Source organism: Macadamia integrifolia, chromosome 11 (assembly GCF_013358625.1).
Source record: "Macadamia integrifolia cultivar HAES 741 chromosome 11, SCU_Mint_v3, whole genome shotgun sequence".
Classification (NCBI taxonomy): domain Eukaryota; kingdom Viridiplantae; phylum Streptophyta; class Magnoliopsida; order Proteales; family Proteaceae; genus Macadamia; species Macadamia integrifolia.
The window spans coordinates 23,610,913-23,624,842 of NC_056567.1; the positions used below are offsets into that span (position 1 = coordinate 23,610,913).

Below are 13,930 nucleotides of genomic sequence, written 5' to 3' on the forward strand. Positions count from 1 at the left end.
TCATTTGCTAGGCATGGTCCCATTTCATATCTCATTGCTCCATGAATGGTTAGGAAGTTGGGACGTCATGTTCTGATCAAATAAGAAGCTTGGTCGTGACCCGCTTTCTAGAGCATCTTTCCTTTGCTGGTATCTATCGCGTGAAATGAATGATCTGGTTTTCAATGTCAATATATGAACTCTACAAGAAGTGATAACAGTGGCGAAGAAGGCATATGTTGAATTTACTATAGCTAATACAAGGGATCATCAACATAATGTAGCAGCAGGCGGGTTTATTCATGCTATAATTGTGAAATGGTCACCCCCAGCTCCAGGTTACATCAATGTTAATTATGAAGCGGCGCTTCCCCAAAGGACTTCGGAAGGTGGTTTGGGCTTTGTTTTCAAAGACCAGTTTGGATGGCTGACTAAGGCCATCTCGGTTACTCAATGCCTAAGTTCAGTAATTCAAGGAGAGGCACTAGCCATCAGATCTGCTTTATCTCATGTTTTGGCTTTAGGATATCTACATCTTCAAGTAAAATCGGATAGAAGGAGATTGTTAATTTACTTCAAGACTGTAATGAAATACCACCTCTGGAGGCGGCGGCTGCCGCCAATGATATTAAACAACAGTGTGCTTTATTTGTTTCCATTTATTTCACTTGTATTCCAAGGGCTCTGAATAGTGTTGCAGATGTAATGGCATGGAAGCCATTGTCTATCATGTGTTTGATAGATTGGCCATATTCCATTCCTTGGTTTCTCAGACTTTGTGAGTCTAAAACTAATGGTTGTACACATGTTTATCACCATTAGTGAATTTGTTATTTACCAACCAAAAAAAAAAAAAAGGTTGGGTACTAGACTTTAATCAAACTAAATCAACTTTAGAACCTCATTTTCTAGTATAATTAGTACGTTCAGAAACAGCAATAATACTATAGCGGATATGCTGCACGTGCAAGAGGGAGGATAGATAAAATAAGGAAAAAAGAAGAGATAAAATAGGAATTAGGAAATTAAATAGGAAAATAGATAGATAACTCACTTTACTGATTAAGCTTGGGGTCTCGCTAATTGAGAGGTAGCCAACCTCTTGGTCTTATCGAGAAAGTCATGACCTCCTTCTTAAAATATAAAAAAATAGGAACCAATAATCATTCAAGTCTATCTTTCATTTAAAGTAATCCCACTTAAATAGGAATTCAAAGTGGTTACAACTTCTCTAATCCACGTACAATACTTTCCCATTAACTATAACTCCTATAAAACTACCCAACAATTACTGACAACATAAATATTAAATTATACAAATAATTACATCCATGCCACATCACCCACAAATCCACATACGTAACAGAATATGTACAACAATTAAACGGGTCATACAATAATAATACATTTTAGAAATCCTACACAATAAAACACGCACAACAATGAGACGAGACGTGTTTAATACGATTGTTATGTAAGAATCCGGGAGCAAAAATACAGGTATAATATCCACATCACGAGTTTATAAACAACTGGTTAGGTACTGAACTTTAATCGGACCAAACCAACATTAGGACCTACATTAGGACCTTGCACTATGACAGTTCTTTTAAGTAATCAAACCTTAAGAAAAAATAAATAATAATGATAATAAATAATCGGACATCATATGCTAGGGGCCCATTTTATAAATGATTGATTGAGTACTAGTCTGTAATCGGACTAAACACCCCTTTTGAGAGTTTTAAATGGGCTAATTACCCTGGTATAAGAAATCCAAATTGGTATTGGAATCAGACATGGTCGAAATCGATCCAATCTGACTGATTCCTCAAACCAAGATTAATAGACACGGGTTATAATCAGGCTAAATGAGCTTTTAAAGGGTTTAAACATGCTAATGACCATGGTTTAAGATATCGGAATTGGTATTAGGATTGAACATGGTCGATATCGATCCAACCTAACTGATTCATCCAATCAGGCTTAGTGAACAAGTTATAATAGGGCTTTAAACATATTGGGCTGGATTAGAGTATTAATCAGTCAGATACCCATCGGGTAACACTCTTGCATTAAGAAATAAGAACGATCGATTATAATCATGCCGGGTAAGAACTTTATTGATCAGACCGGTTCAGGCTGTAAACAGTGGGCTCGGCCGGTCCTAGTATTGGCACCACTGCCTCCACAATATATTCTGTGGGCTCTGGCAAATATCCACGTCACGAGTTACGATTCTCGAGTCCTCGACCCATGGTTTTCGGCAGGAGCGGATCTGTAGCGATGCAGACGCTGTGGGCCCCACTGACTAGTAACACACTACTCCAATTTTTATGCTCTGTCGACACATCTGATTGGCCAGTGACCTCATCCATTCTTTGTACCAAACGGCGACAAATCACACCTACAACGTTCTGGTTAGACTGTTACGCTCTCCAATTTCAATTTTCTTTCATTTTCTTGGAAAACTCCACAAAGATAGCTCACCGTCTTCTGTTGCTCCTTTCTTGTTTTTTTATTATTTATTTTGATAAATACAGTTGGGGGAAATTTCTTTTATTAATAAATTTCTGTCTCATCTCTCTGCTTACTCTCTCCACTCCCACTCTCTCTCTCTCTCTATTCTCGCTGTTCGTCTGTTCGGAATTTTCGTTTCTCTCTGAGATCTTCCCTTCTACTTCATCTCTAGTAGGATTTTTTGGAAAGTAGTTTGACTACAGGAAACCATGGCTGCAGTACTCGAATCGGTTACAGTTCCTCGATCATCAAGGTTTACTGCGTCTCTGTATTCATCGACGAAGGCATCGTCGGTTCTTGCTTTCTGTAGTGGACAGAGATTTGTTTCTTTACCTGAATTCAGAGGCTTGAAGTTCCACTCCAGTCCTTTGAGTCGTACATCTCGTCCATCTGCTTCAGTAAGCTCAAGGAACGCGGCGAATTCTACCAGAGGAAGGCGGATTGTCTCCGAGTCTCAGGAGACAGCTCTTGATGGTTAGGTTTCTTCTGTTTGAACTTTGAAGTTGAATTCGCAGGATTTTCTTTGTCGATTATCTTTTTAATCTAATGCGAGTTTCTTTTATGGATCTTGATTTTTGTGGTTAGGTGTCGTAGTGAAAGATTTAGACGATAGATTGTCGTGGTTCATCCAGGTTCTTGAAAGATTTGGGAAAACGTACTTGATTTGTTGACAAAATGATTGAATTAGCTTATTTGTTACTCTTGCTTGCTTGGGAGTTCGGGGGAATCGCCATTTCTTGGATACGAGAAAATACGACTAGAATCTGTAACATCGATTAGAAATCTGTGATTATGATCTCATGACAGATTGAGAATTCTGACTACTATTTGGTTGGGGATTTGCGTAATTTGTCAATTACTTATAGTTTCTGCATTTCTTTTATATTCTTTAAGTAAGTTCAATGCGAAAGGTTGATTTATTTAGTTAGGACTAACAGTTTAAGGATCAAGAAAGACAATGGCATGGCTGGAAAAGTTCTTGGCTTGATTTTGGTGGGGTGTTTGATGGGAGAACCACCCCTTGCAAATATTGAATTAAAGCTTGTGCCAGTCAATTGTGAGGCTGTGGAAGGATTTAACAATTCAAACGCTGGAGACAGCCTTATCATCTTTCTTTGGATGCAAAAGAGTTCTCAAGTGAGTGTCTAGAACTGTAGGCTGGATGTGCAACTGAGAACACACATTTGATTTCTTGTGGATCCATTTTTTCAGTCTATGAACTCCATGGCAGTGGAACCTCATGGTTTTTAAGCAATTATTCCTGCAGGGTTTTCAGAGTAGATGTAGAGATTTATTAGGAAGAAGTGATGGAATGGGCACAATTTGCATGAGAAAGGTTAAATCCTATCCTATCCTTATTGCGTTAAGTAGCAGGAAATTCTAGAGTTGGTTTGGATTTCATTCTACTCACAGTTGGGGACAATTCAAAGTTTTTGGCTGCTGGGTTTTTACTTTTTCATTTATGTTGCAGCCAAAATCCATTATCTGTTTTGAAGGTGGTAAGATCAGAGATTTTCAAAGTCTCATAGGTGTTGATTGGAAGAGTGAGTGGAACTTGAAGGATGATGAGTTGGCTTACCCTGGGACATGTCAGCCCTTTTTTGAGGCTTGATGTGGAGGGGGGATTCTTGAGTTCTTGAGTCATCTGGAGATTACTGAATAGCTTTCAAATGACAGCTAAATCATGACGAACTGCTAAATTTTTATCTGCAGAACATTATGCATTAAAAATAATTATGGGAGTACAACCTGTATTTTCTTGAAAACTAACAAATTGCAAAATAAAGCTCTCTTGGACAATAGAAAATAGTCACTTACCAATTTAGCAGCGTGAGTATGATAGGCCCATTAATATAGACATGTTTGATTATCCGTATCTTGTCATAGTTACTAATCAATGGACCTATATAAGTTCTGCAAACAGCCAGAATATCAATCCAATGGATCAAATTTGTCTATGCCAATCAGACCTGTTGGCTGTACTGTCCCAACTTTAGATGAGTCAGGTGGGTAATGTTGGACACCGGTATCCAAGGGTATGAATCCAGTTTAACATCATTACTTGATGTACAGTTGTATTCTTCTAGCCTTGCCAGCATTTAAATCATGACTTGCAAGTCTTCATTCGTGTTTAATGCACAGTTCAGTCTGTTAGTCCCCGACAGACTCTTGTAGTCACCTATAGGGTCATCAAATTGGTACATTGCCTCAACTCAACATATCTCGAAAGCTATTAAAGCTTGTGAGATAAAAATACTATTAAAGCTTGTGAGATAAAAATATCCGATTGAGATGGGGCTTTTGGTGTAGCTCTTGGCTTGGTCAAAGTATGTGAGGTCCTTCTTTCTTGCATTTCTCGTACCTTAACTAAAAGAATCTTTTACTTATCAGGAGAAAATGACTTCAAATCAAACTTAAAATGATCAGAAATTATTTAATTATTTCCTAATTTTATTTGGTCAGTCTCTCAAGTTTATCTTACATAATTATTATAAACATGGAACTTCATTGAACAAGTCTAAATTGTAGTTTACGTTGATAAAAAATGTCACTGTTGGTTAAGGTGTTGATCTTGCTCACTAGATGGCTGACTTATTACCTGATGATGTTGTAGTGTGTGCTATTCATATTTTAGTTTGGTGCGAGTTTATAAATTATGCAGGAAGGAACTTATTATTCTATGTGCCCACCCACTGAAAAAAATTGGATTTAGTTTGTTATTTTCTTTGCACTACCTCATGGTCTTGAGTTAAAGCTTAGTTATGGACTCAAGCCTAACATCACATGGAGACTGTACAAACACTGAACATTTGATGTCTACCGTAGTTGTCAAGGCATCGCGTAGGCGTCCAGGCGCCTTCTTGGGTCCAAGTCGACAACATGCCCTGTTTAATGCAAGAAAGGTGACCACCTTGGATGCCTAAGCGGAGCCTTGTGGCTTGTGACAGTACACCTTGTGTTAGATCGGTTTTTTACACTTCACGAGGTTACATTCATATATGTTTATTTCTCTGTATGAAAATAGTTATATGATATCTATGCGCTTTGCTTACTATATGTTGGTTTTCTCATTTTAGGTCATTACTAGCATAATTATACCATATTACATTTGATATGGCTTCTATGTTGCATATAAGCATAATTATATATTTAAATCGTTGCTATATTACATATGTGATTTTCTTATTAAACCCCCTTAAGGTGTCAAATAATTGTTTTTTAGCCTTTTAGCATAGTGCACTTTTTGTTCCAATGAGGGCAAATACTGTCATTTCCCATCTGTCTTCGAAAATTTCATGATAATGACAACTTATGATAATGACATAATATTAGTCATTTTCAAATTATTTTTGAAAACCCTTTTATACCCCTAACTTAAAGAACTTTTGGGAACAAGATAAGGGTCAATTAAAAGAAGGCATCAAGTTCTAAATACTTCTGTGGAGGTGTCACTTAGACAATCCCATTACATATGCTGCACGCCTAGGGCACTTAGTCGGCTAGTCCCTCCAAAGCCTTGGGTCTCCTACGCTCCTTGGTTTTCTATGTTCTGTATTGACACATTTTCTGTGTCTTGGCATTACAGTTTTCTAGTACTTTAAACCTAAGAATTTCTAGAAATATTTATCTGTACCAATGCAGATGACATCATGATTGAGCAAAGGAAGTATCACAAAATACATGTGTTGGTGTTGTGGTAGCACCACAAGGAATTTAATGGTACTGGTCTCCCTATAACTCAGTCAATGTGAATAACTGAATATGGAGAGTCTGAAAGGCTATTGAATAATGCAAATCCCAAACCCCATTGAATACAAATTGATATGTAGCTGGACTATGAAAAACCATAAGTTATGCTTAACATAGGGGCGGCAATTCCCAAAAACCAACCTGATGATAACATGATACAAAATTACAGGACTAGGGTTGAAGGAAATCCAACACAACAGAAATTGAATGGGACACAACACCTCAATGCTTCATGCTTAATCAACATGTACTGTTAGCCTGTTAGGGTTGATGGTGCTTGACCCGCTCAACTCATTTGACAGGTTTTCAGTAGCAGACACTATAGAATATATATTATGTATGTATTATACCTAACCATTGATGAAGTGTGTTGCTTTGTATTTTGATTTATGTATTTCTATGCATTAGTTAGAGTTTAAGTCCTTTCTTGGCATTTTGTAAAGAAACTTTGTTTCTACTCTACCTAAAAAAAAAAGCATATGACATGAATCTAAAGTTTCGATAATATTAACATCATGTTTTCTCGTGGATTGACATGACCATAACACATTAATAGATGGGTTTTATTATGGTAGGGATAATTTGACATGATTAAAAAATGGGTTCTGTTAGGGTTGACTGGTTGAGGCAATTTGGACATGAACCGAAATTGACAAAATTGAAACCTGATGGGGTCCAACCCATTGCCGCCATCATTATGCTTGTACCAGAATTAGATATCCATGAAGGAGCAAGCAATGGAATTGCTTCCATACAATCTAGACAATCCATTAATGCTTATATTTTGCTAAGTATATAAATCTCGTTACAGGTAGGCACTGCAACTGGCTTACCCAAGCCCGCCTGACCACAAACCCCTTCCCCCCCCCCCCCCCCCACCCCACTCCACACCACACCACACCAAAAATAAAACAACAACAAGAAGAAGCACTGAGGTTGGGCTGATTCATGGCTTGGGCTGCAAAAAAAGAAAAAATAACCCAAGGTGTTGCAGTGGGCTTGGGTTGATGCCCTTGTTAGCATGAAACCTGCATGAGCCCAATCTCAATTCCTCCACCCACCAACCCCACTCAGTGTGCTCCCTTAATCACTTAGGGCCTGTTTGATAACGTTTCCAGAAATGCATTTTTGTCGTTTCTATGTCAAGAAACGACAGAAACGGAACAAAAAGCATTTGACAAACTCGTTCCGTTTCTTCTGTTTTCATAAATAGAAATCAAAATTTATGGTCATTTCTGTTCCTAGAAACGAACATGACGAAACAAGTTATACTTGTTTCGTTGTTTCTAGAAACAAGTGAAGGCAAAGAAATAGGAGTTGTGCCTGATAAAAATGGCCGCAAACTCTATCCATTAGAACAATAACAACAACAATCTTCAAGCTCTTAGCAACTTCTCTCGTTTCATGCAATCTACTTCCTCCAATTTCTTCTCTCTATTGAATTTCAACCTCAGCAGCAATTGGACGACCTCACCACCGTCTAGTCCTCTATCTATTACATCATCTTCTTCTTCTTCTTCGTCAGTCATTTGTTTGCCTTTCCCATTTTCCGATGCCCCTCGGTCACCAATTTCTTCTTTGTTGAATATGGCCGCTGCCACCTCCGACCAAAATGGTTCCCTTTCATCTTCATTGGCATCGGCAATTGAGGGAATGTCGTAGGTGTCGGGGTTCCCTTCAACGGTTTGGGTTTCAGGTCTCAATTCAAGCCTAAAGGGAGGTGGACTTGCTCGTAACGTCTGCACACATCTTCAACGGTTAGTACTTCCTTTTTTCAGAATCAATCTGTACTTTGCAGGGCTGTTATTCTAATAGAAGAGGTCAATCGACCTCAATTTCAAAGGCTGTCAGTAATGTAGGACTATATTTGAAAGCTCAAACTAGACCTAAACTGCAGGAATTTTTAAACCAAAGAACAACCACAACCAATCCCAACACACCAGCAAATAGCAGACCAACAGAAAATAGAGGCAAACTAGCTGCGGTCGACTTCAATATCCAATACTACATAGGTCAGATTATAATTGATCAAGTAGATGAACCAGCAGTAGTAATATGATGCAACAGTCCCAAATCAACAGCAGGAATCACAGAAACAGAATAGGACAGATCAAAGCAATCGATTCTGGTTTTGTTCTGGAAAAATCACTACAGGACAAAATATGAGAGATTTTGAATATCTCACTAATGGATGCACAGAAACCGCCCAAATTTGGATTGATCCTTAGTGGGGAATGGGAAAGCAGTCTACCAGAATTTGAGAGCAAACTGACGGCTGGAACTGATACCAACAGTAGAGGCCGATTGGCTCTTTTGTCAGAAAATCTGGGCAGAAATCGGAAATATAAATACCTGAATGTTTCAACAGCAGTTGAACCTTGAAAACCAACTTGAAAGAAATAAGAAAGCTTGAAGAAAAACCTCATGGACTTCACGCCGCAAGGAGTCAAATGGATCACACACCAAATCCTTCTCTTTGATCAAACACAAAGAACCCTCACAAAGGAGAAACGCTGCAGCATCTTTTTGTTCATAAAATCGTGGGCTGTAGTGTATGTGCCCTTCTTTATTTATAATGATGATGGGGTGATTACAAGAAATAGAAACTACCTTTAGTTTCCAAAACTGAAATGGGAAACTAAATAAACACAAGACCTTTAGTTACTAAAATTAAAAATAGAAACTAGGAAATAAGAAATTAGAAACTAACTTTTGACTGAATTTAGAAACTAACTAATGATTGAAATTAAAAACTAATTATTAATCCCATCAAATCCCTATTAAAAAGGAAACTAATGAAAAAAAGAAACTAACTAGTAATCCCGTACTCAATCTTAGAGCTCCTCTTTTAGACCTATAAAAGTGGCCCAATACACTCCAAACCACATGGACTGAAGGCCCAACACATATACAAGCCAACCCTAGGCTTATTTTTAATAAAACAAGCCTATTTTGGTTATTAATCTGCATCAATCAGACCTTGTTTGGTATAATTAGTGAAGCCTACCAGATCTGTTCCTTTCCTGTGATCTAGTAATGTTTCTCCATGTGACACATAATTTAATTTTAACAAGTTCAAAATAAGAAAAAGGAGTTGTCATGTTTTCAAAGGTTGATTTGTTTTTGTTTTAATAATAATAACAATGCCTGGATGTTTGTATGTTGTTTTCTTCTTCTTTTTTTTTCACTCATAAATGAGTGGTTTGGGTTTCTGGTTTTACCCTTGAAGGACTGGTTGCCAACAATTGTTTAACTGGCAGGAGTATCACCATCATAGTTGCCAAGGTGTTGCCTAGGTGTCCAGGCTCCTTCTTGGGTCCAAGGCAACAGCCCGCTTTGTTGACACTTCTGAGTTTACGTTGATTTATGTTTATTTCTGTCTTTTGCTTCTTTTTTTTGGTTTGAAAATACTTGCATAGTTATATCCTCTGCTAGGTTTATTATATGTTGGTTCTCTCATATAATATAATTATTACTAGTATAATTATATCAAATTGCACTGATATGGATTGTTTGTTGCATATCATATATAAAATTATCACTGTTATATTACATATAGCCTTTCATCTTGCATTCTTCATTTATTTATTTATTTTTTCACCCTCCTTTTCTGTTTAGACCCCATTTTTTACCTACTTTGCTTGGTCTGGATCCATGTGGCTGACCCCATTAAGTTGGGATAAGGCTGAGTTTTTTGTTGTTGTTGTTGTACTGCACACCTACGCAGGAACCTTGTCAGCTAGGTTCCCTCCAACACCTAGGGTTCCCTAGTCGCCATGACAACTTACAACTATGATCACCTTACTTACTGAAAAGACAGAAGTTTGAAGTCCTTTCTCACTCACTGTAACTTAAAAGAGCTTTGACAGCTGTTTGGAGGGATTCTGTTTTGGGATGTCATGATTGGTTCATGTTTAATAATGACTGGTTTGGGTTTTCATTGGAGATTTTCTTTTGATTTTTGTCATAGGTATCCAGTGGTAGAAGCTCTTGATTGCATCTTCCTTGATGAAGGTCCCTTTCTGAGCTCCATGATTGGCTGGGTTGGAACCATGTGGATCTTTATCCGAAAACTTACATTTTGTTTTCTCTCATTAGTCTGCTGTCTGTGGAAGGCCATGATTCAACATTTCTTGATGAAGTTTCTATTCTAAGGTCAGAACCATGTGGATCTTTCTCTGTAAGCTGTCAGCTTCAGTTTACGTTCATGACAGATGTTCCATTGAAGGCCTTTTCTGATGAAGGCCACATTTGGAGCACTATAGTCCAGTAATGGAAGATCCCATTATGAGCCCTCTGGTGGGGCCAGAATTGAAGAATTTTTTATGCCTTTGAGATGCCACCTGGCAAGCTATTACTAGTCTGCAAATCAAGTGTGTATATCATCTTTTGACCTTTCTGCTGGACAGAGCAATGTAGGAATATCTACGATTAATGATTCTAAGGTGTTGGAAAATGTCATTATCTGATTGTGTTGCCAATGATTTCATGTCAGGATTAGGCCATCTGTTGTATACCCGAGAGGGGGGGGGGGCTCAGGTCCAGGGATCCCTTGCCCCTTTGGATGCCTTGTTTAATTCTGCAAACAGTCCTCCATTAGATTAGGGTAACGTTTCGATCCAGTGGTCCAAAAGGACTATTTAATCCCACCTCTCAGTTTGCTATGGACCCATGAACTGGGCCATGCTTTGAAATTCCTGAAACTGTCAAGCTTCACAGCCTTTTTGCAATTTTCATCTTCACCCCATATTTTCTAATTCGTAGAACGTGGTCTGCCAATCTATTACACATGATAGAGTTCCAAGTCACCAACTTGTTATCTTTGAAACAAGACAGCTTATCTTTTAAATTTGAAATTACTCTTGAGAGGTAAGTGGGGTGTGGGGAAGGTTCCTGTGGAGTTTCTTGTTGGTCGACTGTTGAAGCTTACGAATAATTCTTTATTAGTTCCTTGCTGAGTTATGAGAGTGAATCTCAACTCTGCAAATTCAGACTCTTTTGTTATGGGTTTCTTCTATTTCTCAAATACTGGTTCTAGGCTTGTCATCAGTTTCATTGTGTAATTGTTGGATGCTTTGATTGTCACAAATGCCTGAAGTCTTTGTTCAATTGACAAGCAGTTTTTATTCGATGTTTGCCAGTTATAAAAGTCATGGAGGTCTCCAATCAATTAGTCAATGTCATGCTATTCAAATATGGATTGAGTTTATAGCCTACTTGTTTGATTTTCTTTGCACTTAAAAACCTGATTGAATTGACTTGTTCATTGACTTGAACAAGTCAATATGGTGAGGTTTTCAGCACTCCATCCAGGGTTGGCAATAGATCTGGCTCCAGCTAAAATGAAGCTGCCCAACCTTGTTAAACCTGCATGGGCCTCACCAATTTTAGGTAAGCATGTGGGATACCCACTGTGTGAGGCACGATGGGAACTGTACCGGACCCTAATCTAATAAGAGTTATCCCATCCCCTAATTAGTAGGGGTGGTGTGGGGCAGGCATCCGTTTAACCTGCTTTGTTGCCACCACTGCCCCCAACTCTACTCGTTTACCTTGATGTAAAGTTACTGTTCTCTTCTTTTGACATGAAATAATTCAATAATATCTGAAAGTTAATTGATGAGAAAGCATAAAACCAAAAGATGGGGTAATGTGCATTCATTGGATTGTCAATGCCTTTGTTTATTGGGACATGGTTGATTCGGCAGCATGATATTGTGCTAATCCAAATGCCCCTGACCAAAAGAAAAAAGAACAATAAGAATGCAAGGAAAAGTGGATGACCTTAGAATTGTTTGTACTGTCATACTGTGCAAAATTGTTGAGAATCAAATCAGGTTCATGCCGTAGACATGTTTTATTAAGTGATCTGTTTTTGTGTTGTGAAACTCTGGTTGAATGTGGATGATCTGAACCGCACTGATACTGTATTGGTCTAGTATATCTTCATTCATTTTTGTGTCTTAGATGTTATATCTTCAATCTCTGTGTATGAAGTTGAAATTTCTCAACTTTTTCTCTATATAAATGCAGTTCCAGCTGTGACTGAAGAAACATGGAAGTCTCTTGTCCTCGACTCTGATCTCCCTGTGCTGGTTGAGTTCTGGGCCTCATGGTGTGGACCATGCCGCATGATCCACCCAATAATTGGGGAACTATCGAAGGAATATGCTGGAAAGATGAAATGCTATAAATTGAACACTGATGACTGCCCTCCGGTGGCTACCCAATATGGCATTCGAAGCATTCCAACCATCATGATCTTTAAGGATGGTGAGAAGAAAGACACGGTTATTGGTGCTGTGCCTAAAAGCACTCTGACTGCCAGCATTGAGAAATTCTTGTAGAGAAAGTAAGCTCACGATTAATGTCCTGTTTCTAGTAATGTCTGATGAGCTCTTTAAGCTTTTGATGTGGCACGTTTGGATATATGTACTGCCTGGTAAGTCTTTAGCATGATGTGTATAGTTGGAGGCTGCAGTTATCTTTGTTTTTATCATACAAAACATGTCTCCTACATACTTTAGACACATTTTAGTCTCTCTTTCTGGAAATTTGATGTGGGTGAAAAATAATGCTGTGCTGATGTATTCATAATGAGCCCTCCCCTCTTTCGTCATAGTCTTGCTGTATTTGGTAAATAACTATACGGCAATATGTCAGACAAACAACTGTTCTTTGGTTATAGTCAATTGTGCATTCTAAACACTTTTAACATGTGGTGGGTATATAGGGGTGATAACATCACCATGGCTATTGATTTATATATTGTCATAAAAGAGTCAATACATATTCTCACATTTTATTTTCCTAACACCTGGAGTCGATTCAACCTTTTTCGTAATTGATATTTATATTTGTGCAAAGCTGCATTTTGAAATATAGGATGAAATAAAATAGGGGCCATTGCTTGGTTTGGTGGAAGGAGGTCTGGGCGCCCCAGCATGAAGACACGGTTCAAGTCTGGAGGCAGCCACTTCGTGCGAACGATACTAAAGGTTAGATTAGACCAAATTTGCCTCTCTGGGGACCCTATGAAAGTGCAACGTGCATTGCATTATGAGCCTCATAGAATGAAATAAATCCCATCATGGTTCTCTGCAGAATTCGAATGCATAAGGTGTTTTTCTGTGTGATGGATTCATTTGGTTTCATTCCAGTCTGAGTGTCAGTCTCAGATTGTCAAGAGCAAATTATGGTTAGTATGATGGCCTGTACAGATAAGGCCCATTGTACATAGGAAATAATTGTTATTCTCTCCCCACCCCACCGTACCCTACCCTTTTAAATGACTCCCCTGCCCCTCCTTTATGATGCTCTATCCTGCAACCCCCTTGGTACAACCTGCTAGCTTATCGCACATGGGTGGTTAACCAAGTTCCACTAGGTGTATGATATAAAATTCATTTTCCAAAGAACCTCTTCATTTTTATACAAATAACCTCCAAATGCTTACCATACCCTACCCTGATTAAGCCTTTTAAAAAACAAGTCACAACCCCTGTTCTACAGTGCCAAGAAAACCATCTTGAGAGAAGATTGACCTTTTCTTTCAAGAGAATCCTACTCTTATCACTTCAATTAAATAAGAACTCATCATTAGTCAAAGAAAGCCACTTACCTTGGAAATTATACCAAGATTCTATGCTTTCACTTTAGGTAGAGAGAACAGACAAAATTA

The 13,930-nt window shown here is 38.3% G+C and overlaps 1 protein-coding gene across 1 annotated transcript; it reads left to right on the forward strand.

Annotated features, from left to right (window-relative positions):
* The first annotated feature begins 2,450 nt into the window (after positions 1 to 2,450).
* LOC122094084 (thioredoxin 1-like) lies at positions 2,451 to 12,821 on the forward strand. The gene is made up of 2 exons (XM_042664740.1): positions 2,451 to 2,973; positions 12,283 to 12,821. Exons 1-2 carry the CDS (start codon positions 2,709 to 2,711, stop codon positions 12,594 to 12,596), a joined length of 579 nt encoding a protein of 192 aa, XP_042520674.1. The 5' UTR covers positions 2,451 to 2,708; the 3' UTR covers positions 12,597 to 12,821.
* Positions 12,822 to 13,930: the final 1,109 nt, after the last annotated feature.